The sequence below is a fragment of the Cnephaeus nilssonii genome (genome assembly GCF_951640355.1).
Source record: "Cnephaeus nilssonii genome assembly, chromosome: 10".
NCBI classification, from domain to species: domain Eukaryota; kingdom Metazoa; phylum Chordata; class Mammalia; order Chiroptera; family Vespertilionidae; genus Cnephaeus; species Cnephaeus nilssonii.
In genome coordinates this window covers 35,825,991-35,850,746 of record NC_137081.1, presented here as the reverse complement: position 1 = coordinate 35,850,746, position 24,756 = coordinate 35,825,991, and the positions used below count along the sequence as shown (strand labels likewise).

Sequence of the window (24,756 nt, the reverse complement as noted above, 5' to 3'; positions counted from 1 at the left end):
CTGGCAGGGACCTCTGGGTCCACCAAGCAGACGCTTGTACAGCCGTGGAGGCTTGTGAGCCAGAAGGCAGAGAGTATGCCACTCTCCAGCAGTTGCCTTGAACACGTTAACTGTATTGAAAGAACAGGAACGAGCACGTCCGCTCTGCTCATCAGATGAGGCCCTAGGTCTGTGCAGGGGCCCGATGAGGGGTGGATGGAAGCACGGGGACATTGGCCCAGTGCTGGGCGTGGCCAGAATCCTCTCATGCTGATGGTTACTAGTAAATGCCCCACAGTCCTACACCAACAGTGTGCAGCGTAGGTTTTTACTTTTCAGTTGAATGGACTCTGATACTCCCCACGTCATCGTACACATGGAATGTTGGTGGAAGGCAGGCGGTCCCCAGCCGAGGGCCTCTCTGCTCATCAGTGTCTGGCCCTGCCAGACTCAGGAGGAGTAACCAGCAGACCCCAATTAGACCTGGTTGAACCGAAAAGGGCCTTGTTGGCTCTTGTGACTGGAAGTCCATCACAGGGGTCCCGTAGTCCTCTGCGTGGCTGGGTCCAGGGTTCTGATGACCCACCAGGCCCTTTCTCTCCCCATTTTTATAGGGTGGAGGGGGCAAGACTGATCCTTCACCATCTGGCAGGCCCACAGGGGTGGCATCATGAACTCCTAGAAGAGAAGAAAAAAACCCAGCAGGACCCTGTGGGCTGTGGGTCCTGTGGCCAAACCCAAATCAAGGCCAGGACTGGAGTGCTCTGGCTGGCCAGGCATTCCACATGTGTGGGGGATGGAGGTAGGGTCAGTCCATTGACAAATGAATGGGGAGCCATCTCAATTGCCAGAGGAAAGGAAAGGGACAGGAAGTAGGCAACAGTGCATCCCCTTTGTGCAGAGCACGGACAGTCCACTGAGTGCTGTCCAGCCCGCCTCTGCTGCAGAAGGCAACCGTCTGACACACATGAGAGTTGAGTCTGGTGATTGGACATCACATTCTCTGTTTCTTCTGGGGTCCCATTGGAGGGAAGGCTCTGATAGTCCCACCCCTAACATAGACAGAGGCCCCCATCCATGGAGGAGTTTTAAATCAAAGCCACATCCATGTCTTAGCCAGAGCACACACCCCTCCCCCCAGGGCCAGACAAGATGAGAGCTGAGCCCAGGCAAGAGCTCCTGAGGGGAGACAGGTTCTGCCTACACCCAGGGTGGGCACTGACCCCATCATGGCCTCTCCCTTCCTGACTCAGGATGTCTGGGCAGTTCTGACACCTCCTCCACTCCCTCACCTGAGCCAGGCAGGAGGGAGCGTGGCCATTGGGGGGACTGACTGCCTGGCACCCCCTGTGCATGATTTGGGTGACCAAGCTCTGTCATGATGGCCACCAAACTTGAAGGGGACCCTGTGGCCAGGCACCCCAAGAGTTTATAACCCCAATGGTCCCCATTCATGCTGGCCAGACATGGTGGCTCAGCTGGGAGGGGTCCTGTAAGGGTCTGGGTGGTGAGGGGCAGCTTCTCAGACATGCCTGTCACAGAGCTCTTTGTCCACAGTCCTACCACGGGCAGTTTTACCGGGACCACCGCCATGGCTTCGGCACCTACATGTGGCCAGATGGCTCCAGTTTCACTGGCACGTTTTACCTCAGCTACCGAGAAGGCTACGGCACTATGTACATGAAGGCAAGGCTCTTCCAGGTGAGGGGACGGGGCCCCGAGTGTGGGTGAGGGGCGGGGCCGCCGCATGTGCAGGTGAGAAGCAGGGTCACCGTAAATCCATTTCTTAACACCCTTCAGGTGGCAATGATGGTTAATTTTTTGAGTATCTTCATAAGCTCATGGATTTTAACATAGTTGATATATTTCAATCCCTTGCTGTTATTACGCTATTTGATACCCAGATTGTCCCACCTTTGGTCAGGGAGCGCCTCTATGGTTTAGCTTTTGAGATTTTGACACAGTTCCTGCAGGTTTGGGTCGTTTTCTCGCTTTCTGCAGTGACAAGTAGTTCCAAGATCCTTCATGCATTTCCCATCCTGGACCAGAATTAACTGTTTGTCTGGGGAGCGTGGTCCCTTTAGTGGGACACAGTGTTTAGGAACCACAGTCTGGGTGCTCATTACTGCCTTCTTGGGTGATTGTTATTTTTAGGCCTTTTCAGTAGTAGATCTAGAAGTACATTTCTTTTTTTTTCCTTTTCTTTGTTAATCCTCACTCAAGGCTATTTTTTCCCCACTGAATTTTAGAGTGGAAGGGAGGGGGAAAGACAGAGAGAGAAACGACATGGATTGGTTGCCTCCCGCACATGCCCCAACTGGGGCTGGAGATTGAGCCTGCAACCAAGGTATGTGCCCTTGACTGGAATCGAACCTGCGGCCCTTCAGTCTCAGGGTTGGTGCTCTAACCACTTAGCAAACTGGCTAGGGCAGAAATATATTTCTTGATGAGAAAAGACATCACCCGTTTCTCCTAATATTTCCAGCTGCAGTGTAAGAGGGTGGGGCTTTCACTCACAGCTCTGCTGCTGTGTCTGCCTACATTTCTCTTAGTCCTAACAATCTCAGTTTCTAACTATTAACAAAATTTCTCATTTGCTTTGTCTCATAAAATATGTGTAATGGTTTCAGGATAACAACATAGCGTCACTACCACCATCATGGTTTCTGAAGACAGTTCAAGATTCCTTGGCCTTCCTTTTGTCCCCCAGCCTGTCCCACCAGGGATATGGGGTCAAATCCCATGGAAGGATTCCTTTCTGGGGCTAATCCACCACTGGATACAGAGCCACATTCACTTGTGCTATTTTGCTTTCATGGTTTAAGAATTGTTAAATCTTGCTTTAATTTAGTTTTGTAATTATGCACAAAACTGATATTTTCCTAGTCAAATCTAGCAAACAGTGGTCAGCAAAATGCGGCTTGCGAGCCACATGCGGCTCGCAAGCTGCGGTTTGCCGCTCTGTTGACTAATGAGTTTGCTGACCACTGACCCAGAGTAGTATGCTTCCATCCTTTTCTCTAACATCCTAAACCCTCCCTTGTCATTGCTGATGTTTTATCTTTGCACCTACAAAGTTTGAGCAAATATGCATACATATTCCTGCCCCCTCTCCTCAGGGCAGCACACAATCCCTCATTTCTTGCAGTTTTGAGGGATGGATGGCAGCATGAACATGGCCTCCAGAGAGTGCTGCGGTCATGGCCTGCTCATGGATCTTGCCATGTTTGCTGGTGACCTTTAGAATGTTTTCCTTGAAGATTCTTTGCTCAAAAATAAACACTGTGGCCCTGGTACCTCAGTGGTTAGAGCATCAACCTGCGCACCAAAGGGTGTAGGGTTCAATTCCCAGTCAAGGGCACATACCTCGGTTGCAGGTTCACTCCCTGCCCCCAGTCAGGGCGTGTACAGGATGCAACCAATTGATGTGTCACATCAATGTTTCTCCCTCTTTCCCTCCCTCCCACCCTCCCTTCTCTGCAAAAGCAATGGAAAAAAATATCCTTAGGTGAGGATTAACAAAAAATAAGAATGAAAAAAAGTAAACAGTGTGGACCCTGAGAAAGCAGATACCTACTAAGGAGGGCTCCTGATGGCTAACTGGGCTCAAATTTAAAAATACACACAATGACACAGAGCCTGGCTGCCATTTCTACACAGAGGCCTCTCACGCAAACTGCACTTCAGGGAGAAGCCTCTGCGCTGAATGCCTGCCTGCACTGTTTCTGCCATCTGAGCCAGCCCTTACAGAGGAGTCCTGGAATCCTATTTCAACCAATAGGACTGAGGCTTTCCCCATTCAAATGGAGCAGTGCAGCTATATCCCCATCAACATCTTCACTGACCAATCAGAGCAGCTCCATTCTGTCCAATCAGGAAAGTGCCTTTTGAACCAATCAAAGTGCAAGCAATTGGAGTCCTTATTTGCAAGGGGACAGACCAATCAGGGACCAAGGGCGGGGACTTCTGTCTGTAAAAGCGAACTCCCCTCAACCTCTGGGAAGCACTTTCCCTTTCCACCAAAGGATGAGCTTTCCTGGCCTGCTTGAAACAGAGCAGATCACAGCCTGAATAAAGTGTCCTTCTTCTCCGCACCCCAAATTTGGGATTCCTATTGTCCTTGAATTGGCACCAGTGACCATTGGTTGACAACACATACCAACAGCAGAAAATTTTAAACCTGCAAAAAGTGGCATCCGTGGACACACCTTCCTTATTTAACCATCGGGTGATTGGCAGAGTCTACATTTGTGATTATAGCTCTGATGACAAGATATTTCCTCATAAAAATTCCTCTGCCCTCCCACAACCTCCAGACACCCATCAATGCCATCGCTGGAAAGATCAGGTCCCTGGGAACTGAGTCTGTCTTTGTGCTCCCTGCAGGGAACTGTGCTGCCAGACTGCCTTGTTCTGGGGGCTGTATTGTCACTCATAGTTTCTCATTCTTCCCAGCTGTTCCATCTCCATACCTGGTGAAAGATCCAGAAAGGCCCAGGAATGGCTACATTCTGCCAGGTTTATGGGCAGCAAGGGTCAGCAACTCCTCCTCCTTATTCACACCTGCTGGAGTCTGTCTGACCTGGAGCCTGGCACCTCACCCACACGCTGCTGGAGCACCTGGGCTGGGCCCCCAGTGTTAGGGCTGCAGGGGGTTCCCTGAAATGAGCCCCTCCTGACATCCCACACACACTTCCACCTTGAGACCCCTGGTCATGTCCCCACTTTCTGAGAAAGGTCCCGTCCGCCCCTGACCACCATATCCTCCACTGAAATGTCTGTGTTTACACATTTGCTGTGGGTCCCTATACCTGGGACATAGGAAGCCTCAAGGATATTTATTGAGGAAGACGTTTCTTCTTTGGATTTTAAGAAACTGGTGGCAGGGTCTACAGCCCTGCTGAGTCCTCCCTCTGCCCTGGCGGGACTTGTTTTTCAGGGGCTGTACAAAGCAGACGAGCGGTTTGGGCCAGGCATTGAGACCTACCCCGACGGCAGCCAGGACGTGGGGCTGTGGTTCCGGGAGCATCTGATCAAGCTGTGCACGGAAATACCCTGCAACTTCTCCATCCGCTGTTACCCGGAGTTTGAGGGCTTCCTCACGCACTCCCCTGCTAGAATCAGCCTCTCTGAGGAGGAGACCATGCACTGGGACCTGCAGGAGGAGCAGGACCCATTTTTCTATAACTATAAGCAGCTGCTGCTGGATGACGACCTGACTCTGTCCCCGGATGTGTACCTCTACTCCACCGACAACACCCACATGCCCATTACCCGCTCTTTCCGAAGAGACTTGGACTCCCGGATCTTCCTGCATGATATTCCTCCATTTGTTGAGGACGGAGAACCGTGGTTCATAAAAAATGAGACCCCTTTGATGGTCAGAATCCAAAAACATGCTTACAAGTTCAGGTAATCAGGGCTGCCGTTCTGCGATGTCTGGGGGACCCGCTCGTGCTGCCCTGATGGCCCTGGCGCCTGGGGTATTTGTCAGGTTGACGTAAATAGGCTTCTTTTTTTAACGGACTGGCACAGCCCAATGATGAGTGGGAGGGACAGCCGGTGCCAGGGCTTGTGGGTTGGGACATGCGGAGGGCTGTGGGGGCGGGGGGATCTGCTGGCCTACTCCGGGGCAGTCTGCTTGGTGAGAGTGGAGCCAGGCCATGGAAGAGGGTAAACTCCTGATCCCATGGAGCTGAGTCACACCCTGGTGCTGGGGCCGTGTGCATGTTTCCTCTGTATAGGTCAGAGCTAGTGCCCCACATCTGCGGACCTGCGCAGGGTCCTGCCTGTGATTAGATGGTCAAGTCTCTGCACAAGGGCCACACAGAGAGGGACTGTTATTGCCGTGATGTCTTAATATGGATCTGGCCAGAGAGCCAAGGATGGGGGAGCAGGGCAAGAGTGGACCAGGGGCTGGCCAGGCCTCTGGCTTCTCCAAAGATGGCCAGGAAAAGACAGAGCTGCTCTGCTGGTCTCCAAAGGCACCCCTACCCCACAGCCCTGCCATAGTTGGCAGCACCAAAGGGAAACTGATTTCTTAAGTAAAATTTTCAATATTTTAATCCCTTTCTTAAATTGTCTTCAGATATCACTGAATTGTTTTAGAATGCATTTTGTGAGCACAGGAGGCTACTTAAGCATCCATTCATGCACCCATCCATCTGTCCATCCATCTAACCATCCATCCACTCATCCATCTATCCACCCACTCATCCACCCACTCATCTATCCATCCATCCATATTTATCCATCCATCCATCCATCCATATTTATCCATCTATCCATCCACATTTATCCATCCATCCCTATTTATCCATCTGTCCATCTATCCATCCACCCATCCATTTATCTATATCCATCAACCCATCCACCCATCCATCTACTTCTTCACCTATTGATGCATCCATTCATCCATCATGCAAATATCAGCTGAACCCGTAGTCAGTCATTGAAGACTATTGGGTACAGAAGCTACCATAAAGCCACAGGTTCTTGACTGTGAAGGAGGTTATGGGCGCACAGGCTTCATTCGGTGTGTGTGGTGAACGGACCATGGGACTTGCATGTTCTCTACTCGAATAGGAAAGCCGAAAGGGCAGAGGTGGGATGTGGTTGCTTGGTGCTGAGTGCCAGACCTGTGTGTGTGCTCCTTGCAGCCACTGCTGCCCAGGGCAGATGCTTAGCCTGAGCATCTTCACTGCAGTCAGTGTGCCACATCCACGCTGCCACATCCACGCTGACCATGGCTGAGGGGGAGGGGAAGAAGGAGGGCTGAGCCATTCCGGGCCCCAGAAGGAGGAGAGGCAGTGTGGGGAGGAGGGCTCAGGACGGCCCCTTCAGTGGCGGCATTGGGTCCACTGAAGCTCCTGTGTTGCCAGGAACAAGAAGGAGCACTCCAGCTGGAACATGGGCGCCATCCTGGAGGGGGACCGGAGCAGCTTTGCATGCCGTGGCCCCAAGGAGCGGCTTGCCAGGGAGATGATCCTGAAGGCCGAGGAAGGGAACTACGACTGGATTTATGGGATCCTGAGGGACAACCTTGCCAGTCCCGATGTGGCCGACGCCCAGGGCTACACGGTGCTCGCTGCAGCCGCAGTGAGCATCCCTCCCTCCCATGCTGTGTCTGCTGCAGGGTTGCCCTGCAGGAGTACTGACCCTTGAGGCCCCTGGTGATGGCACCCTCGAGTGGGTGGGGGACATTCCCTCTCCGTTTGGTGAAGCCGCAGTCCTCCAGACTCGAAGTGGGACGTATGGGGTCAGGTGGGGTGAGGGCACATGCCTTGGTCACATGTCTCGGTCACATGTTTGATGCCCCTTGCCCAGCCTAAGCGAGAGCTCATGTCTCTCTGTCTTAGAGTTCAGGCTGGCATGAGGCCTCACTCGGGGAAGCTATTTTCCATGTGAGCATCACGTGCCTGTCTCGCCCCTGGCTGAGGGAGCCTGCTGTCCTTGTGAGACCGGCCTTCTCCCTCCAGATTAACTGTCACATTAACATTGTCAACCTGCTGCTGGACAACGGGGCTGACGTGAACAAGTGCACGGATGAGGGCCTCACGCCTCTCAACATGTGCTTCCTCCTCTACTACCCAGCCACGTCCTTCAGGCCCAACATCGCCGAGAGGACGGTGCCCGAGTTCCAGGTCAGCCATGGGCCCCAGTGGCCTGGCTCAGTGTCCACTGTCCACCATCCACCTACCTGCTTCCCTCCGCCCCCGTTTGCCACCGTCATCTCTCTGTCTTCCCAGCTGCCCACCAGCTTCCCCTCCCAACACGGACCAGGTTCAAATGGGTGAAAAGACCATAAGGCCGGCGGCCGGGAAGCAGGGACAGAGCCTGCACACTCGCTAGGGTGTTCAGAGCTTGCTTCCAGGACTCTGAGGGGCATGTGTCCTTACAGCCACGTGCACAGCAGCTGGGGCCCCGAGACCCCTCTCATGGTCCTCCTCTTATAGTGGTGCTGTCTGAATGTCCCTGGATAAGCGCTAGTTTGAGCTCCTGCTTCTGGTTTTTGTGGGTGACAGTTTGATCAACGGTGACGCGTTTATGACAGGGACACCCACACAGCCCAGGTGTGAGTGGGTTGTACCATCTAGGTCTGTGTAGGTGCCTCTGGTGGTGGCAGAGCGATGAAATCCCCATAGTTAAGTTGCACATGCCCATGCCCAGAAGTGGGTCACAGGACAGCCCGTGTTTAATTTGTTGTGGAACCTCTGATTCCTTTCTGCTTGGAGGCATTCCTGCCCCATTTCAGCCCAGACTCAAGGACAAGTCGCAGTGCAGGGGCCGGCTCTCTGCAGTGCAGGCAGACCTGGTGTCCACATCTCCTGAGCGTGGGCAGTGGGGCCACACCCACAGAGGGAGGTCCCCACCCCTAGGAGGCAGACCCTGGACCCTGATTGTCTGAGCCCGACATCCACTAAGAAAGCCTTGGGAGGGGGGGAGGGCTTCTTCCTGTTGTGGTCCTGGGCCTCCTGTGTGGTGCTGCTGAGTTCAATCTGGAAAAATGTCCCAGTGGCTCAAGGAGTCTGTATTCATCCCTCACCTCCTCCCAATCTCTTCAAGTTCTTTCTCCGGAAAAGGCTTTTTCTCAGCCCATCCTGTGTCCCCCACAGACAGAGTTCCTCAGGTGACCAGATGCTTTCTCTAACTCCGCTTCTCAAGTTCAAGTCCTGCATGGGAGCTCAGAGGCCACCAGCCCAACCTGGTGGTGAGAGGCACGTGTGGGGAGGAGCCCAGAGCTGCTGCCCGAGAGGTCCAGTGTGCAGCAGGCAGGAGAGAGAGGCCTCCCAACCAGGTGGCCTTAGGCTTCTGTCCGGAGGGCCTGCCTGTGGTCCCTGATGTGTCAGGAGATGCGCTCAGCCTCCTGGCCTCATTTCCTCTGTGCTCACTCTGAAGGGCACGTGGTCAGGCTGTTTGCAGACTGATGAGAATGCAGGCCAAAAACCGGAAGTGAGGGTTTGGAAGCCGAAGCTGTCCTTCCTGCTTTGTTTTTACAGCAGCATTAGTTTATGTCTCATGGGTGTGTATGCTCAGTTTTTCTTGGTCAGAAGTTGTTCACTACGATAACGACTGACTTTCAAGGTCAAAGGTGATCTCATGAACAGAGATGGTGGTGATTCTTGTTCTCATGCCGAGTCACCTTCAGGGGCAGCCTCTCAGATGGACAGGGCTGCTTGGTCCCCACAGTCACTCCAGGGGAAGTGGGCTCACGGGAATCTGGAGTCAGCAGAGGAAGGAGCAGTGGGTACAGAGGCTGATCATCCTCAGGGACCTGGTACCTCGAGGCGACCTCATACACTCAGAGTAAATTAATTCTTGATGAAGGAATTGGGCCTATAATGCCTTTTAATTCTATTCTTTAAATTCTTGTAAAAACCACTTCCTTACTTTGTTTTTAAACTTTTCTGAAAAATATTAGATATACACAAAAGAACACAGTGCAATGAACTTCTATGGATCTGTCACCCAGATGAAAGTCCCCAACACGTGGCTCATCTTCCCTCGTCCACGCTCCCTGGCCTGACGCCCTAGCTGGTGTCACGTTAGAGTAGGCACCCCACAGATGGCTTCAGCCATAAAGACTCCCCTATGTGTCTCCACCAGCTAAAGACACATCTTCTCTTTGCCTTTTTAACACAACCACAAACACTGTTATCCCAGCTTTAAAAATCAAGTGGAATTTTCTAATGTCCTCTGATATCCATCCGTGTTCAGTTTCCCCTGTTCTCTCATGAAGACGCCTGAGAATGGACTTACAGGTTTGCTTGCTGCATGTGGTTGGTGAAGGGTTGTGCCTCCCTCTATTCCAGCTGGCTGTTTTTCCTCTCAGTGGGGTTAGGCTCCTCTCTGACCCCTGCACTGCCCCAAGGACAGTGGCTCACAAATGTGATTGTGGAGCCACCTGGAGCAGGACTGTCCTTATAGATGAAGCTGTGGGCACATGGCCATGTCAACCTTCATGCACTGTCGCATCTGGTTTGCGTCACAAGGCTGGAGTCAAGACAGACTCCTAGGCCCCTAAACCTTAAGTATTTACAGAAAAGAATAATCACAGGTGGCTGGGCCCCACCCCCAGCATCCCTGCCTCAGTAGGTGTGGGGTGGAATGCAGGAATGTGCATTGCTGGCAATGCTGATGCTGGTCTCTGGTCCACCCTTGGAGAAGGCAGGCTCTGAAGCCCAGATGAAGAACAGGGTCACCTCAAAGAAATGCACTGTGAGCTACAGCGGGAGCCCCGTGTATGATTTTAAAATTTTCTAGAAGCCACACGAAAGTGTGAAAGATGGAATTAATTTTATTAACATACTTTATTTAATCTGATGTATCCATGACCTATCACTTCTATGGACCCTGAGAAAGAAGATATCTACTAAGAAGGGCTCCTGGTGGCTAACTGGGCTCAAACTAAAAAACTAACAAAATCAGAGCCTAGCAGCAGCCATTTCTGCATAGGGTCTTTTCATACAAACTGCATGTCAGATAGAAGCCTGCACTCAACTACCTGCCTCTGCACTGAATGCCTGCCTGTACCATGTCTCTGCCATCTGAGCCAGCCCTTATAGAGGAGTCCCTGGAATCCTATTTCAACCAACAGGACTGAGGCTATTCCAATCCAATCAGAGCTATATTAATCCTCTCCGGGCCCCCCTCCCTTGCCCCACCGTCATCTTCACTGACCAATCAGAGCAGTGTATTTCTGACCCATCAAGACAGTGTCTTTTGGACCAAATCAGATTGCAGGGATTTGGAGTCCTCATTTGTGTGAAGATGGATCAATCAGGGATCAGAGGTGGGGACTCCTATCTCTCTATAAGCCAACTCCCCTCTGGTTTGGAGAACACACTTTCCCTTCCCATTAGGGCAGTGGTCACCAACCAGTGGTCTGCGGGCCACTGGTGGGCCATGAGGTCCGAAAGGTTGGTGACCACTGCACTCGAGAGTGAAGACTGGCTGCATTTCCTTGGTGTAAGCTTCATAGTGGTGGTTTTTTCACAGCCGTGCTGTACCACTATTGAGCTGTTTTCTCTGAATAAAGTTTTTTTCACCCCACCCCAAACTGGGGATTCCTGTTGGAGTGAATTGGTGCCACTGACCCTTGGTTGACACTTCAGTGTGTAGCCAGTGGGGAGACACTTCATGGTCTTATTCGGGTGTCCTCACACTTACATGTGCCCGGTGTTGGAAGGGTCTTGCTCTGTGTGCTCTGACCATGCATGCCTAGTGGATGCTGTATGGCTCAGGTATCTGTGGTGCCACCAAGGCGTTTGCTGCCTCTCTGTGGGTTTTAGGGAAGGCACGTGGGCACTACTGTCTCAGCACTGCCAGCCCAAGTCCTGTGAAGGCCGCTCTCGGCCATGAGCACAGATCCTTGGGAAAGAAGGTGTTTAATGGGGTTGCCACGCTAATCTTTTCCCTTCTAATGATATATTTTTTTAGTGCTTTCCAAAGGAAGTTCAAAAACTCTCAGATAGTCACAACTACTCCTTCGCATTCCATGACTCAGACTCAGTCTTCAATGACGACTTGATACCCACCCCAGATAGCCGGAAGTCCACCGACCAGAGGGACAGCCTCCAGAAGTGGGAGTCCACATTGCCGAGGGGCAGCGTCAGCATCAGTGACCAGGGCCAGGAGCTGGAAGATGTGTTGGAGAGCTTGGACCAGGGCACGCAAAGCAGCAGCAGTGAGACCAACTTTGAGTCTAACCTCGGCGTGCAGGACTACTCCATCGAGTTGTCACTTAATATACTGGAGAAGAGCGCCAGGGCCTACAGCATGCTCAAGGTGCCCTCCAGTGAGGCCATCTCTGACAAAGGAACCATGAGGCAGATGGCAATGACCATGATCAAGTAGGTGGCTGGTGTGTGAGCAGCAGGGCCGAGGGTCACGTTCAGGGTGAGTCACAGCCTCAGCATCACTTCCCTGCTCCCCTGGGAGGGGATGTTTTCTAGTGCCTGTGCATGATCTCAAGGGTCTTGCGGGGAGACTTCTCTGGTGGCTTGGCGCTGGGGGGCCTGCCTATGGATTCTGAGGGACAGGCAGGAGGGAGTCCAGGAATGTGTCCCAGACTGGCACAATGGTCAGTGGGCACCACACAGGGGTTCATACACACTCACCCCCATATACTCACCCGTGGATGTACCCCACTCCCCTCCTCACAGTCTATACCAGTGGTTCTCAAATTATGTCCCAGGTCCCCTGGAGTGTCTCAGACCCTTTCTCAGACCATCTGCATGGTTGAAATGATTCTCATAGTAATCCTAAATCTGTGCGATAGTCATGTGACTTGTATGACAGTTGTGTGATGGTCACGTGACATGGTCATGTGACAGTTGTGTGACATTTCTTCGCCTATGCAACACATGCACAATAGAATGCTGGTTTCACTTGGAATCGCACTTGCTGACACCACAGAAATGACTGATTTGTTACATTTTTTAAAAAAGTATATATATCTTTATTGATTTCAGAGAGGAAGGGAGAAGGATAGAGAGTCAGAAACATCGATGAGAAACATCTATCAGCTGCCTCCTGCACACCGCCACTGGGGATGTGCCCGCAACCAAGGTACATGCCCTTGACCGGAATCGAACCTGGGACCCTTCAGTCTTCAGGCTGATGCTCTATCCACTGAGCCAAACCGGCCAGGGTTATTACATCTTTTTTAAAAAATATATGTTTTTATTGATTTCAGAGAGGAAGGAAGAAGAAGAGAGAGATAGAAACAATGATGACAGGGAATCATTGATTGGCTGCCTCCTGCACATTGGACCAAACCTGCAACCCAGGCATGTGCCCTTGACCAGAATCGAATCTTGGACCTTTCGGTCCGCAGGCTGACGCTCTATTCACTGAGCCAAACCGGCTAGGGCTGATTTATTACATCTTGACTGTGAGCCCATACCTCTTAACATTCTGTGTGACAAGGTGGGGAGGATGCCTGAAGCACGTCTGCCTCAAACCACAGTTGGAAGGTTTTGGAGGGAAAGCACTTCAACGGCTTGAATGGCACAAAGTCACCAGCCCTCCCCATGGCCACCATGTTTACTTGACAGCATGATTGGCTGACACATGGCGGTCATTCACTCTCAACAGTTAGCTTTCACTTTAAGGACAGTTGACACCGTTGACAGTGATGACATCTCAGCTTTGAAGTGGAAATTAGAATTTTGGAGCGTTTACATGCACCGCATATTGTTCATGACATGTCCACCTGGGGACGATCTCAGTGAGGCAGTCTGTCCACATGACCAAGTCCCGACATCACAGGAGCACTCGGAGGATCCCGCTGTGGGTTCTGGTGCAGCTAGATACATATTCTCCACAAAAATATTTCATGTTACTATGCAATGGCTTTGTTATTGTTACTTTTTAAATGTATTAGTAAGGATTTTAAAAATTCTCAGTTTTAATGTGTAATACATTAGACATGGATGAATAGAATCCACATAAACAAAAGCTCTTTGGAGTCCTCAGAGAATTTTAAGAGTGGACGGGTCCTGAGAGCAGGAAGTTTGAGAACCACTGCTCTAGAGTGACCTGGTCTCTCCACTGTCGTCCTGCCCACCCCACCCTGGTTCTGTGCTGCCCTCTGCCATTCTCGCTACCGGCTCAGCTCCTCAGCACAGCCATTCTCCTCCCTGCCCTTCTCCTTGTCCATCAGGCTGCTGTCCAAGCCCACCCAGCTGGGCCCCCCAAGCCCAGGTCTCGGCCCATCTTCCCCCGATAAGAGATGTGTGTGTGTGTGTGCACATGTGTGTCAGTGTGTGTATGTGGTGTGGTATGTATTTGTGTGTGTGTGTGTGGTATGTGTCAGTGTGTGTATGTGGTGTGGTATATATTTATGTGTGTGTGTGCATGTGTGTCAGTGTGTGTATGTGGTGTGATATGTATTTGTGTGTGTGTGTGGTATTTGTCAGTGTGTATATGTGGTGTGGTGTGTGTGTATGTGGTGTGGTATGTGTGTATGTGGTGTGTGAGTCACTGTGTATGTGGTGTGATATATATTTGTGTGTGTGTGGTGTGCATTTGTATGTATGGATATGAGTGTGTGCATGTCTGGTGTGCATGGTACAACCTCGAACCCTGGTGTTCCAGGAACTCTCTGTCATCACCTTAAAGCCATCACAGAAGGGTGGTCTGGTCTCCACCTCACACTCCAACACACAGTGACTTCAGTGAGGCTAAGTGACTCCGAGGGCCAATGCTAGGCAGGGCCACAGCTGGACTTGTACTTGCCCAGGCTGGCTCGCTTAGGGTGGTTTGGTGAGATGGGTGGTTTGGTGAGATGGGTTCCCGTGTAGGGGCTGGAGGTCTTGGGAGGGTAGGACACTGGGGCTCAGGGCACCATGAGGTCAGTGTGTCTGAGCATCCTCCACTGGGGAGCGCCTGTCCCAACTGGGGGTGCTGTCCAGACAGCCTCCTGTGCCTCTCCTCCAGCCTGTGACATATCATACTGATCCTTTCAGACACAGAAACAGGTGGCTGACCATCAACCGCCTGCTGCACCGAGGCGCTGACCCCAACCTGTGCCGCGTGCCCATGCAGGTCCTGTTCTTCTCTGTGAAGGCTGGGGACGTGGACGGGGTGAAGCTGCTGTTGGAGAATGGTGCCAGGACCGACATCCAGTTCCCCCCAGAGGTAGGGCCAGAGGTAGGGACCTGAGGTAGGGCCCCCAGAGGTAGGCCAGAGGTAAGGGGAGCAAGGCGGGGGGCGGGCTTCAGAGGACTGCTCCTAGCGTGAGGTCAGAGCGATGGGTTTTGAACCTCACTGTCACCACCTGTTTTTCTGCTCTGGTTGTGTGCAGGCCTTTGTTGTGTTTAGAGGGTGTCGATGGGATGGCTGGCGGTTTTGTTTGGCCTCTGCCGTTACTTTCAGGGGTAGATGGGTCTCACTTTTCAGGCCCCTTGGCCAGGCCGTTTCTTTCCTTTTCTTCTGAGGATAAGATAAAGTAGTGCAGGAAAGTAGAATTTGTGTAAGACCCAGGATAATTCATAATAGCTTTTTACGTTTACTGATTGGACTCCATCTTTAAAACTGACTAAGGTTGCAGACTGTAAATTTGCAGACACCCTCATCTATCCATCTGTCCATCCATCCATCCCAAATCAAGAATCAATTATTTATATTCATCTTCAAATGGAAGTTTCGCTTTATTGAAATATTTGAGTTGCCAGTATTACTGGCACCAGGAGAACATCCAGTTCCTCGCTATGCCCAGCGGACTGATGTCAGTGGTTTCTGAGCGTCCCTCCAGCCTTTCTCCAGGGGCCCTTTCCCGTTCCCACGGGTCCTGTGTGGAGGGTTGGTGAGTCCTCCACCTTGGCCCGAGGTGCACCCTGTGTTCCTGGCTGGGATCTCTCTGAGTTGGCTGTGCCTCCTCCAGGACCAGGCCCCCTGACCATCTCCATGTGGTCAGTGCTGACTGGGTATCCTAGAGACAGTCCGCCATTGATTCTCTCAGCCGATGCCAGGAGCTGCTGTGGGTGGACGATAGGCCTCGGGTAGGGATTGGCATCGGGAGCTGCATGGCTGGCTGCAGTGGCATCTGAAAAGCGCCTGGCAGGGAAGTTGGGCTTTTCTTGGAGGGAGGCAGGGACAGGTGGTCTAAAATGAAGCTGGTACCGGGGCCTGTGCTCCTGTCTGTGGCCCGGGCAGGCAGATACATCTTATGAATTGGAACGGACATGTCCATGGTCTGTGAGGGAGGCCTCCTTGTCCTGAATGTTCCCTGTGGATGGTGAGAGGGCAGTGCTGTGTATGGCACTCTAGGACTGGCCTGGGCTCTCACCCTGGACAGGCCCTGGCGCCCTGGGGAGCATCACCTCACCCTAACTCCTCCTGCGTTTCCTCTGCAGCTGAGGGCCCTGACCCCCCTCCACATTGCAGCTGCCCTTCCCGGGGAGGAGGGCGTCAAGATAACAGAGCTGCTGCTCCACGCCATCACGGATGTGGACGCCAGGGCAACTGACCAAGATGATGTGTACAGACTGAACAAGGTGGGTCACCTGCCATGTGGGGGCACTAGGGAGCCTGGGGTCACTCTGCAGTGTTGTCCATTTAGTTCAAAATTTCACTTGTCCTTGTAGAGGTTGATTGATGCTCTGTGCACCCCAAAACAGCACATGTGTAGCTCACCTGTGTGAGAGAGAGGGGAGGGCTTGGAGCATGCGCACAGGATAGGGTTTCACAGGAAGCTGCTTCAGATCCACAGTCTGAGGAGGAGGGCAGCTCCTCTGTGTGAGCACATCTGTATGTGAGCTTGTACCTGCTGGGGGCTCTTGGCACAGCCTGGTCGGGCAGGTGGAGGTCTCTGAGCACTTGGGGAGAGGCTTGGGGCCAGGACCTGACTCCTCTGTCTGCACACAGCCAGAGCTGCTGCCTTCAAGCATGAAGCTCAACAATGAAGTAGGCCCACCCAGCATCTACAATAGCGCAAGCATGTCTGTCCCTGAAGAGGGGGGCAGGACAGCTCTGCATGTGGCCTGTGAGCGGGAGGACAACTACAGGGTAAGCAGGGCCATCTGGGGCGGTCAGGAGCTGTGTGCCCATGTGTGTGCCCTGGGTGTGCACACACGAGTGCAGTTACATAAGTGTGCACATGCATGTTTTTGTGCGTGCACATGTACCTGCATGTATGCTGGCATGGCTGTGTGAGTTGTATTTACAGGCCAGCACATGTAAAGTACACATGAGTGTATGTGTACTTGGGTAGTGCATGTGCATGTGTGTAGCTGGGTGTTTGGGGCAGGATGGTGAGTCAGCAGCCGTGGTGGGGGGGCGGGCTGGGCTGAGGGGACAGACCTTGGGGTTTTGGCCTTAGGCCATCCTGCCTGAGTGAGTTTCAGAACAGATGAGTGGATCCTGTCCACAGTGAAATGGGACCCACTAGCTCGGTGGTCGGCAAACTCATTAGTCAACAGAGCCAAATATCAACAGTACAACGATTGAAATTTCTTGAGAGCCAAATTTTTTTAAACTTATATAGGTAGGTACATTGTTATTAACTTAACTAGAGGCCCAGTGCACGAAATTCGTGCATGGGGGGGGGGGCGGGGGGGTGTCCCTCAGTCCAGCCTGCACCCTCTCCAATCTGGGACATCCCTCTCACAATCCAGGACTGCTGGCTCCCAACTGCTGGCCTGCCTGCCTGCCTGATTGCCCCTAACCACTTCTGCCTACCAGCCTGATCACCCCCTAACCACTCCCCTGCCAGCCTGATTGATGCCTAACTGCTCCCCTGCAGGCCTGGTTGCCCCTAACTGCCCTCCCCTGCTGGCCTGATTGCCCACAACTGCCCTCCTCTGCTGGCCATCTTGTGGCGGCCATCTTGTGTCCACATGGGGGCGGCCATCTTTGACCACATGGGGGCAGCCATCTTGTGTTGGAGTGACAGTCAATTTGCATATTACTCTTTTATTATATAGGATTAGGGTACTCCTAAGCTGGCCTTTGCTAAAAACTCAAGGGGCCAAAGAGCCGCATGTGGCTCGCGAGCTGCAGTTTGCCGATCACTGTACTACCTTAAAGCACGGTAGAGAGTGTCAGCAGGCCCTGCCTGTAACTCGTGCGTGGAAGTGCTGTTCCAGAACATGTTTAAGGAATACATGTCCAAACCCGTGTCAGTAAGCACATGTATTGTGGTGTGGCATCACTTTCTCTGTGTGGTGCCTGCTCAAACATATTTGGGCGTGGCTGACATGTGCTGGAACTGGGCTGTGCGTCTCAGTCACCCGCAGACTTGGTTTCCCGCAGAGATGGGGTCCTGCAGAGCCCAGAGGGCCCTTTGGCCCTGCAACAATGTCTCCTGTGGGCCTTGGGATTAATTCCTCGAACGAGGAGGCCGAATGGCCAGGGTGGGCATGGGGGTACTGGGAACCAGGTGTGGGCTTTGTCTTATAGTGGCCAAGGCAGGCCAGACCAGTAAGCTGCTGAGCACATAGTAAACTGAGCCTCAATTTACCCTCTTGTAAAACGACACCAATGGCTGGCCTCACGGGGCTGTGGCACAGGCAGTTTGCCACTGAATAGGGTGATGACCACGCATGCCGTCCTAACACGAGAGTGCAAGGGCCTGCGTGAGGGTGGCGCTTGGGCAACGCTGGCAAGGGGCGGTGGGAGGCACCTCCAGTCCTCCCTGCTTCAGAGCTTCCTTCTTGTCAAAGCCTGGGCCACCATCCTGCCAGAACTTTCTGAGGGGTGCCATGAGCCCACGTTAGGAATGGGGACAGAGAGGCTCCGAGAAGCAGGCTGGCCAAGGCCCCCAGCCAGTAAGTGCGAGGCCTGGGCTTTGAACACAGTGCTTTCCAACTCACACACCTGTGTTCTCTGTGCTGACTTCAGATTGGGAAAAGCTACGGGGAAGCAAAGTTGGGAGACAGAAGCATCATAATCATTAGGTCGAGGACAGGTGGCGATGGCCGCCCAGCCATCACGTCTGTGTCCCACGGGGAGAGATGGGCTGGGGAAGCTTTCCCAGGAGCTTTTTGACCTCGCCAGTGAGGCTCGAAAAGGGGAGTAGGCTTGGAGGGGAGCAGTCCAGCTTGTGAGCAGTTCTGGGAAATGAGGGGGCGGAGGGGAAATCGGGGTTCCCCAGAGGGGAAGGGCCGGAAGGGTACAGTGGCCCTCCCGTGCTGAAGGTCTCCTTTCAGCCCGACTGGGCTTCTTTGTTTGTTTTTTTGTTGTTAATCCTCACCCAAGGATATTTTTTCCATCGATTTTTTAGAGAGAGTGGAAGGGAGGGAGGGCAGGGTTAGAGAGAATCATCGATGTGAGAGAGACACATGGATTGGTTGCCTCCTGTAACACCCCAACAGGGTCCAGGGATTGAACCTGCAACCCAGATATGTGCCCTTGACCGGGAATCGAACCTGCGACCCTTTGGTTTGAGAGCCGACACTAACCACTGAGCACACTGGCAGGGTCGGTTGGGCTTCTTTCACTTGCTGTGTCCTAGAGGACCTGAGCCCTGGTGAAGGGCATGTTCCCCGGCCACACCTGCTCTGCACCTACCGTGATGGTCATGAAATCCTGACTCTCCCCTTCCTTTGAAAACAAGTTTTAAATAAATTCACCCATCATTTGTCCTTCCCGTTTTTCAGTGGAAATTATGAATGTTTAGAAAACATCTTTTCACTTTGAGGATTGACGCACCTACCCACCATTCATCCACCTAGAATTCAGAGCTCTCTGTGCCAGGCAAGGTGCTGGGGAGGAGGAAATAGAAGTTGATTTCAGGACGTCTGAGTTAATGATCCATGCCAGGTGCTCCGGGGACTTGAGACTTGGGCCTCTTAACCTGCTGTCCTCTGCCTTTCCCACCCAGTACGCCAGGGATGTCGTCCACCTCCTCCTCTCCCACAAAGCCAACAGCAGCCTGCTGTGGGGCGGCCACTCCCCGCTCTCCCTGTCCATCGCCAGTGGGAACGACCTGGTGAGCACGTTCTGCATCCCGGAGGGACATCTGCAGTGTTCTCCTCCGGCGTCCCCTCCCCATCAGTGTTTGGGGGTTGGTGTTGTTGGCAGTGGCACGAAGGCAGCATGGTGTAAGGGGCGTGGATCACCTCCCATGGGGATGGAGCTCATTAGAGAGAGAAGGCTAAGGAGAGAAGGAAAGGGAGCAGGGACGTGAGGTTCAGCTGGGTGGGTGCCCCCTCATGGGGCCTAGATCCCAGCTCTGCCTGTCCCAGACATCGACTCCTCTGTGCTCCGGGAAAGGCACATTGGCAAGTTCCCACTTTCTGCTGCTGCCAAGAAATGTGTTTATTCACCACCCACCCACCCAGCCAGCCACCCATCTACCCTCCTTCCATCCACCTTCCACACATTTATGTACTCATCTATGCACCCACACACCCAAACACACATCTCTTCATCTACCCACCCATCTGTCCACCCATCTACCAACTCACCAACCCATCCTTTTACCCATTCATTCTACATCTATCTCCAATCTTCCTTCCTTCCTTCCTTCCTTCCTTCCTTCCTTCCTCCCTCCCTCCCTCCCTCCCTCCCTCCCTCCCTCCCTCCCTCCCTCCCTTCCCTCCTTTCATCTATATCCCATGCACCTGTTCATCCTTTTATTTGGATGAACCTACTGTGTGCCAGGCAGGCGCCACTCTAGGCATCAGGTGTTGAGTAAAATAAAGTCTCAGCTCTCAAGGATGTTACATTCTGGTTGGAGAAGACAGACCATAGTCCAGTGTGACACATTTTCAGGTAATGATAAGTGTTATGGAGAAAATAAAGATCAAGGACAGATGGAGAATGATGGAGGGAGGCTACTTTAGCAGGGTGCCTAGGCGGGCTTCTCTGGTGAGGGGACTTTTTAGCAGAGGCCTAAAGAAGCTGAAGGCATTGGTGCCAGTGGCCACAGGTGGGGCTTCTGTGGTACCTCTGCAGGGGCCCTGCCTCCTCTCCCTCCTTCCTTCAACAAGTCATATGGGCACTGGCTCCTGCTAGATATTACAGGCAGGCGTAGTAGCAAAGAGAGCTTGCTCCAAGGGATGAAGCTCTGGAGAGAGACAAACACTAGTTCTCTGGCATCCCGTAGCTGTTCTTACTTCTGGATTCCCGGGCGGCACCTGGGCTGGCAGCTGGGGACACAGTGGGAAACATGTGGCCCACTTTGTGTCTGGTCAAAGACCCAGGTGCCCCGGGGCAGAGGCAGACTGTTCCCAGGGATGAGGGGCTGACAGGACAGTGTGCGGACCGGGTGCGCACCTGGGCAGAATGGCTGGCCCCCTAAGGAACCACCATGTGCCCACCCCAGTGGTCCTCGGAGCTGGCAGCAGTGGAACCTGTGGGCGGGAGCCATGGAGAATGCCCGGGGTGGGAGGCCTCAGTGAGCCCCAGCTTAGCCACCACTATACTCAGTGCTGCAGTGGCCTCGTTCAGGGACTTCCTCCAGTGGAGGGAGGGACCTGGTGGCGCTGACAGGCTGTCTGTGTACAGATTGTGAAGGAGCTGCTGTCCCAAGGCGCTGACCCCAACCTGCTTCTGACCAAGGGCTTGGGCAGTGCCCTGTGTGTGGCCTGCGACATCGCCTACGAGCACCGGAGGAGTGTGAACAGCAGGCTGGGCCTGGTGAGGCGGCGGGTGTGGGGGGCCGGCTGAGAGGGGCAAGTGGGAAGGGGTGACCCAGGGTCCTGGGCCTGGGGGCTGTGGGACCTTTGGTCTGGCCTCATTCCCAGCAGACAGAGTTTCATGTGGTATTTCTCTGTGTTCTCCAAGCCTCAGCATTCCAAATACTTGAAAACGGGTGAGAAATTCTTGCCTTTTAAGATGTATAGATCTAAAATATATGCAGAAGCAAAGCCACTCAACAGGCCAGACAAAAGTCCCCTGGTTTTTCTCAGGAAAGACACGGGCCATGGTTTTGGTCTGGTTGCAGGATTCTAGGTTTTTCTATGTCAAATAGGCATCAACCAGGGATCCTAATCAAGGGACGTGCTAGGCAGGGATTGGGGAGCTGCATCCTAGGCAGGGATCGGGAGCTGGGCTGTCTCCACACTCGGCCCACCAAGAAGCAAACGCTCTGATGCTCACTCACCAACAGACACAAAACTAGATGCGCTGAGATCAAAACATTGATCACCCACTTATATACTTATATACCCACTCAGGTAATAAATCCAATTCTCATAAATACTTCCAACACTTGTAATGATTAAAACGTTTTTTATTAACTGTATATCATAAGCCACTTATAAAAATACTAGAGGCCCAGTGCACGAAATTCATGCACGGGAGGGGGGTGTCCCTCAGCCCAGCCTGTACCCTCTCCAATCTGGGATCCCTCGAGGGATGTTCGACTGCCCATTTAGGTGGGATCAGGCCTAAACGGGCAGTCAGACATCCCTCTCACAATCCAGGACTGCTGGCTCCCAATCGCTTGCCTGCCTGCCTGCCTGATTACCCCTAACCGCTTCTGTCTGCCAGCCTGATCACCCCCTAACCACTCCCCTGCCAGCCTGATTGACACCTAACCGCTCCCCTGTCAGCCCGATTGCCCCTAACTGCCCTCCCCTGCCAGCCTGGTCACCCCTAACTGCCCTCCCCTGCTGGCCCGGTCACCCCTAACTGCCCTCCCTTGCCAGCTTGGTTGCCCCCAACTTCCCTCCCCTGCAGGCCTGGTCCCCCCCAACTGCCCTCCCCTGCAGACCTGGTCACCCCCAACTGCCCTCCCCTGCTGGCCATCTTGTGGGGGCCATCTTGTGTCCACATGGGGGCAGCCATCTTTGACCACATGGGGGCGGCCATCTTGTGTGTTGGAGTGATGGTCAATTTGCATATTACTCTTTTATTAGATAGGATTAACACTGCAAAGACTGTCTTTACTCCATTATATGATCTTGCCTCCTTTGTCAAATATTAATTGAGCATAATGGCTTGGGCTGATTTCTGGGTTTTCTGTTCTGTTCCATTGATCTATATGCCTGTTCTTGTGCCAGTACCAGGCAGTTTTGGTTACAATGCCTTTGTAGTATAATTTGATATCCAGTATTGTGATCCCTTCTACTTTGTTCTTTCTCAAAATTTCTTCGGCTATTCGGGGTCTTTTTTGGTTCCATATAAACTTTTGGAGTATTTGTTCTAGGTCTGTGAAATATGCCATTGGTATTTTAATAGGGACCTATTGAATCTATAGATTGCTTTGGGTAGTATGGAAATTTTAATGATATTAATTTGTCCTATCCATGAACACGTTATATTCTTCCATTTGTTTGTATCTCCTTCTATTTCTTTTTTCAATGTCCTGTAGTTTTTCCGAGTACAGGTCTTTTACCTCCTTGGTTAAGTTTACTCCAAGGTATTTTTTTTTTTTTTGGCAATGGTAAATTGGATTGTTTTTATAGTTTCTCTTTCTGAGAGTTCATTATGAGCATATAAAAATGCCATCGATGCCCTGGCCGGTGTGGCTCAGTGGATAGAGCATCGGCCTGTGGACTGGGGGGTCCCGGGTTCGATTCCCGGTCAAGGGCACGTACCTTGGTTGCGGGCACATCCCCAGTGGGAGGTGTGCAGGAGGCAGCTGATCGATGTTTCTCTCTCATCGATGTTTCTAACTCTCTATCCCTCTCCCTTCCTCTCTGTAAAAAATCAATAAAATATATTTTTAAAAAAATGCCATCGATTTCTGGTACAATGGAGTAAAGACAGTCTCTTCAATAAATGGTGTTGGGAAAATTGGACAGGTACATGCAAAAAAAATAAAGAAAGAAAGAAAGAAACTAGACCACCAACTTACAACATACACAAGAATAAACTCAAAATGGATAAAAGACTTAACTGTAAGTTGTGGAACCATAAAAATCCTAGAAGAAACCATAAGCAGCAAAATCTCAGACATCTCTCATAGCAATATGTTTGCCAATACATCCCTTAGGGCAAAGGAAACTAAGGAGGAAATAAACAAATGGGACTACATCAAAATAAAAGGCTTTTGTACAGCAAAAGAAACCATCACCAAAATGAAAAGAGAGCCCACTGCATGGGAGAACATGTTTTTCAGTGATACATCTGATAAGGGGTTAATTTCCAAAAATATATAAGGTACTCATATAACTTAACAAAAGATAGACAAATTCAAGTAAAAAAGTGGGCAAAGCACCTAAATAGACACTTCTCCAAAGAGGACATATAGATGGCCAAGAAACGCACGAATAAATGCTCTGTCACTAACATTAGAGAGATGCAAATTAAAATGATAATGAGATATCACCTCACACCTCAGAAGGGCTATCATCAACAAATCAGCAAATGACAAGTGCTGATAACGATGTGAAGAAAAGGGAATCCTAGTACACTGCTGGTGGGAATGCAGACTGGTGCTACCACTATGCAGTTTTCTCAAAAAATTAAATATGGAACTGCCATTTGACCCAGTGATCCCACTTCTAGGAATATATCCTAAAAATCCCGAAACAACAATCAGAAAAAATATATATATACCCCTATGTTCATAGCAGCACTACTTATAATAGCTAAGATCTGGAAACAGCCCAAGTGCCCATCAGTAGATAAATGAATAAAAAAGCTGTGGTACATTTATACCTTGGAATACTCTGCAGCTGAAAAAAAAAAAAAAAGAAGGATCTCTTATCCTTTGAGACAGCATAGAGCGATCTGGAGAGTATTATGCAAAGTGAAATAAGCCAGTCAGAGAAAGACAAGTATCACATGATCTCACTCATATGTGGAATCTAATGAACAAAATAAACTGATGAACAAAATAGATCCAGAAACATGGAAGCATGGAACAGACTGAGGAATATCAGAGGGAAGAGGGGGAGGGAAGATTAACCAAGAAACTTATATGCATACGCATATGCATAGCCCATGGACACAGGCAATCATGCAGTAGGCCTTGGGTGGCAGGGGCAGGGTGGAGTGCTTCAATGGGGGGGAAAGGGGACATTTGCGATACTTTCAACAATGAAGATAAATAATACTATCTAATAAAGATAGAATATGCTAATTGACCCTCACACCATCACAAAGATGGCAGTGCTCACAGCCAATAAGGAGGGAATATGCTAATTGCTGCCCCGCCCTCAAAGATGTCGGCACCCACAGCCAATAAGGAGGGAATATGCTAATTGACTGCCCTGCCCTCAAAGATGGCAGTGCCCACAGCCATAAGATGGTGGTGCCCAGTCCCCTCAGCCCTGCCGGGGCAACAGGGGCGCAGCGAGGCTGGGGTCAGCCCGGCCACTCTGCGTGCCTGCCTTCGGAGTCCTCCAGTCCCCTCAGCCCCCCAGCCGCCCAGGGCCA

The 24,756-nt window shown here is 51.8% G+C and overlaps 1 protein-coding gene across 1 annotated transcript in view; it reads left to right on the top strand.

Moving 5' to 3' along the window:
- Positions 1 to 24,756, top strand: part of ANKMY1 (ankyrin repeat and MYND domain containing 1) — a gene marked incomplete at its 3' end in the record, with an annotated part of 45,292 nt that overhangs the window by 6,547 nt on the left and 13,989 nt on the right. Inside the window, exons 4-13 of the mRNA XM_079783138.1 lie at positions 1,537 to 1,680; positions 4,919 to 5,391; positions 6,861 to 7,077; positions 7,458 to 7,622; positions 11,419 to 11,831; positions 14,451 to 14,622; positions 15,840 to 15,980; positions 16,351 to 16,491; positions 19,307 to 19,414; positions 20,935 to 21,066. Coding sequence (XP_079639264.1) covers positions 1,537 to 1,680; positions 4,919 to 5,391; positions 6,861 to 7,077; positions 7,458 to 7,622; positions 11,419 to 11,831; positions 14,451 to 14,622; positions 15,840 to 15,980; positions 16,351 to 16,491; positions 19,307 to 19,414; positions 20,935 to 21,066 — 2,106 coding nt within the window. The remainder of the gene's footprint in view (positions 1 to 1,536; positions 1,681 to 4,918; positions 5,392 to 6,860; positions 7,078 to 7,457; positions 7,623 to 11,418; positions 11,832 to 14,450; positions 14,623 to 15,839; positions 15,981 to 16,350; positions 16,492 to 19,306; positions 19,415 to 20,934; positions 21,067 to 24,756) is intronic.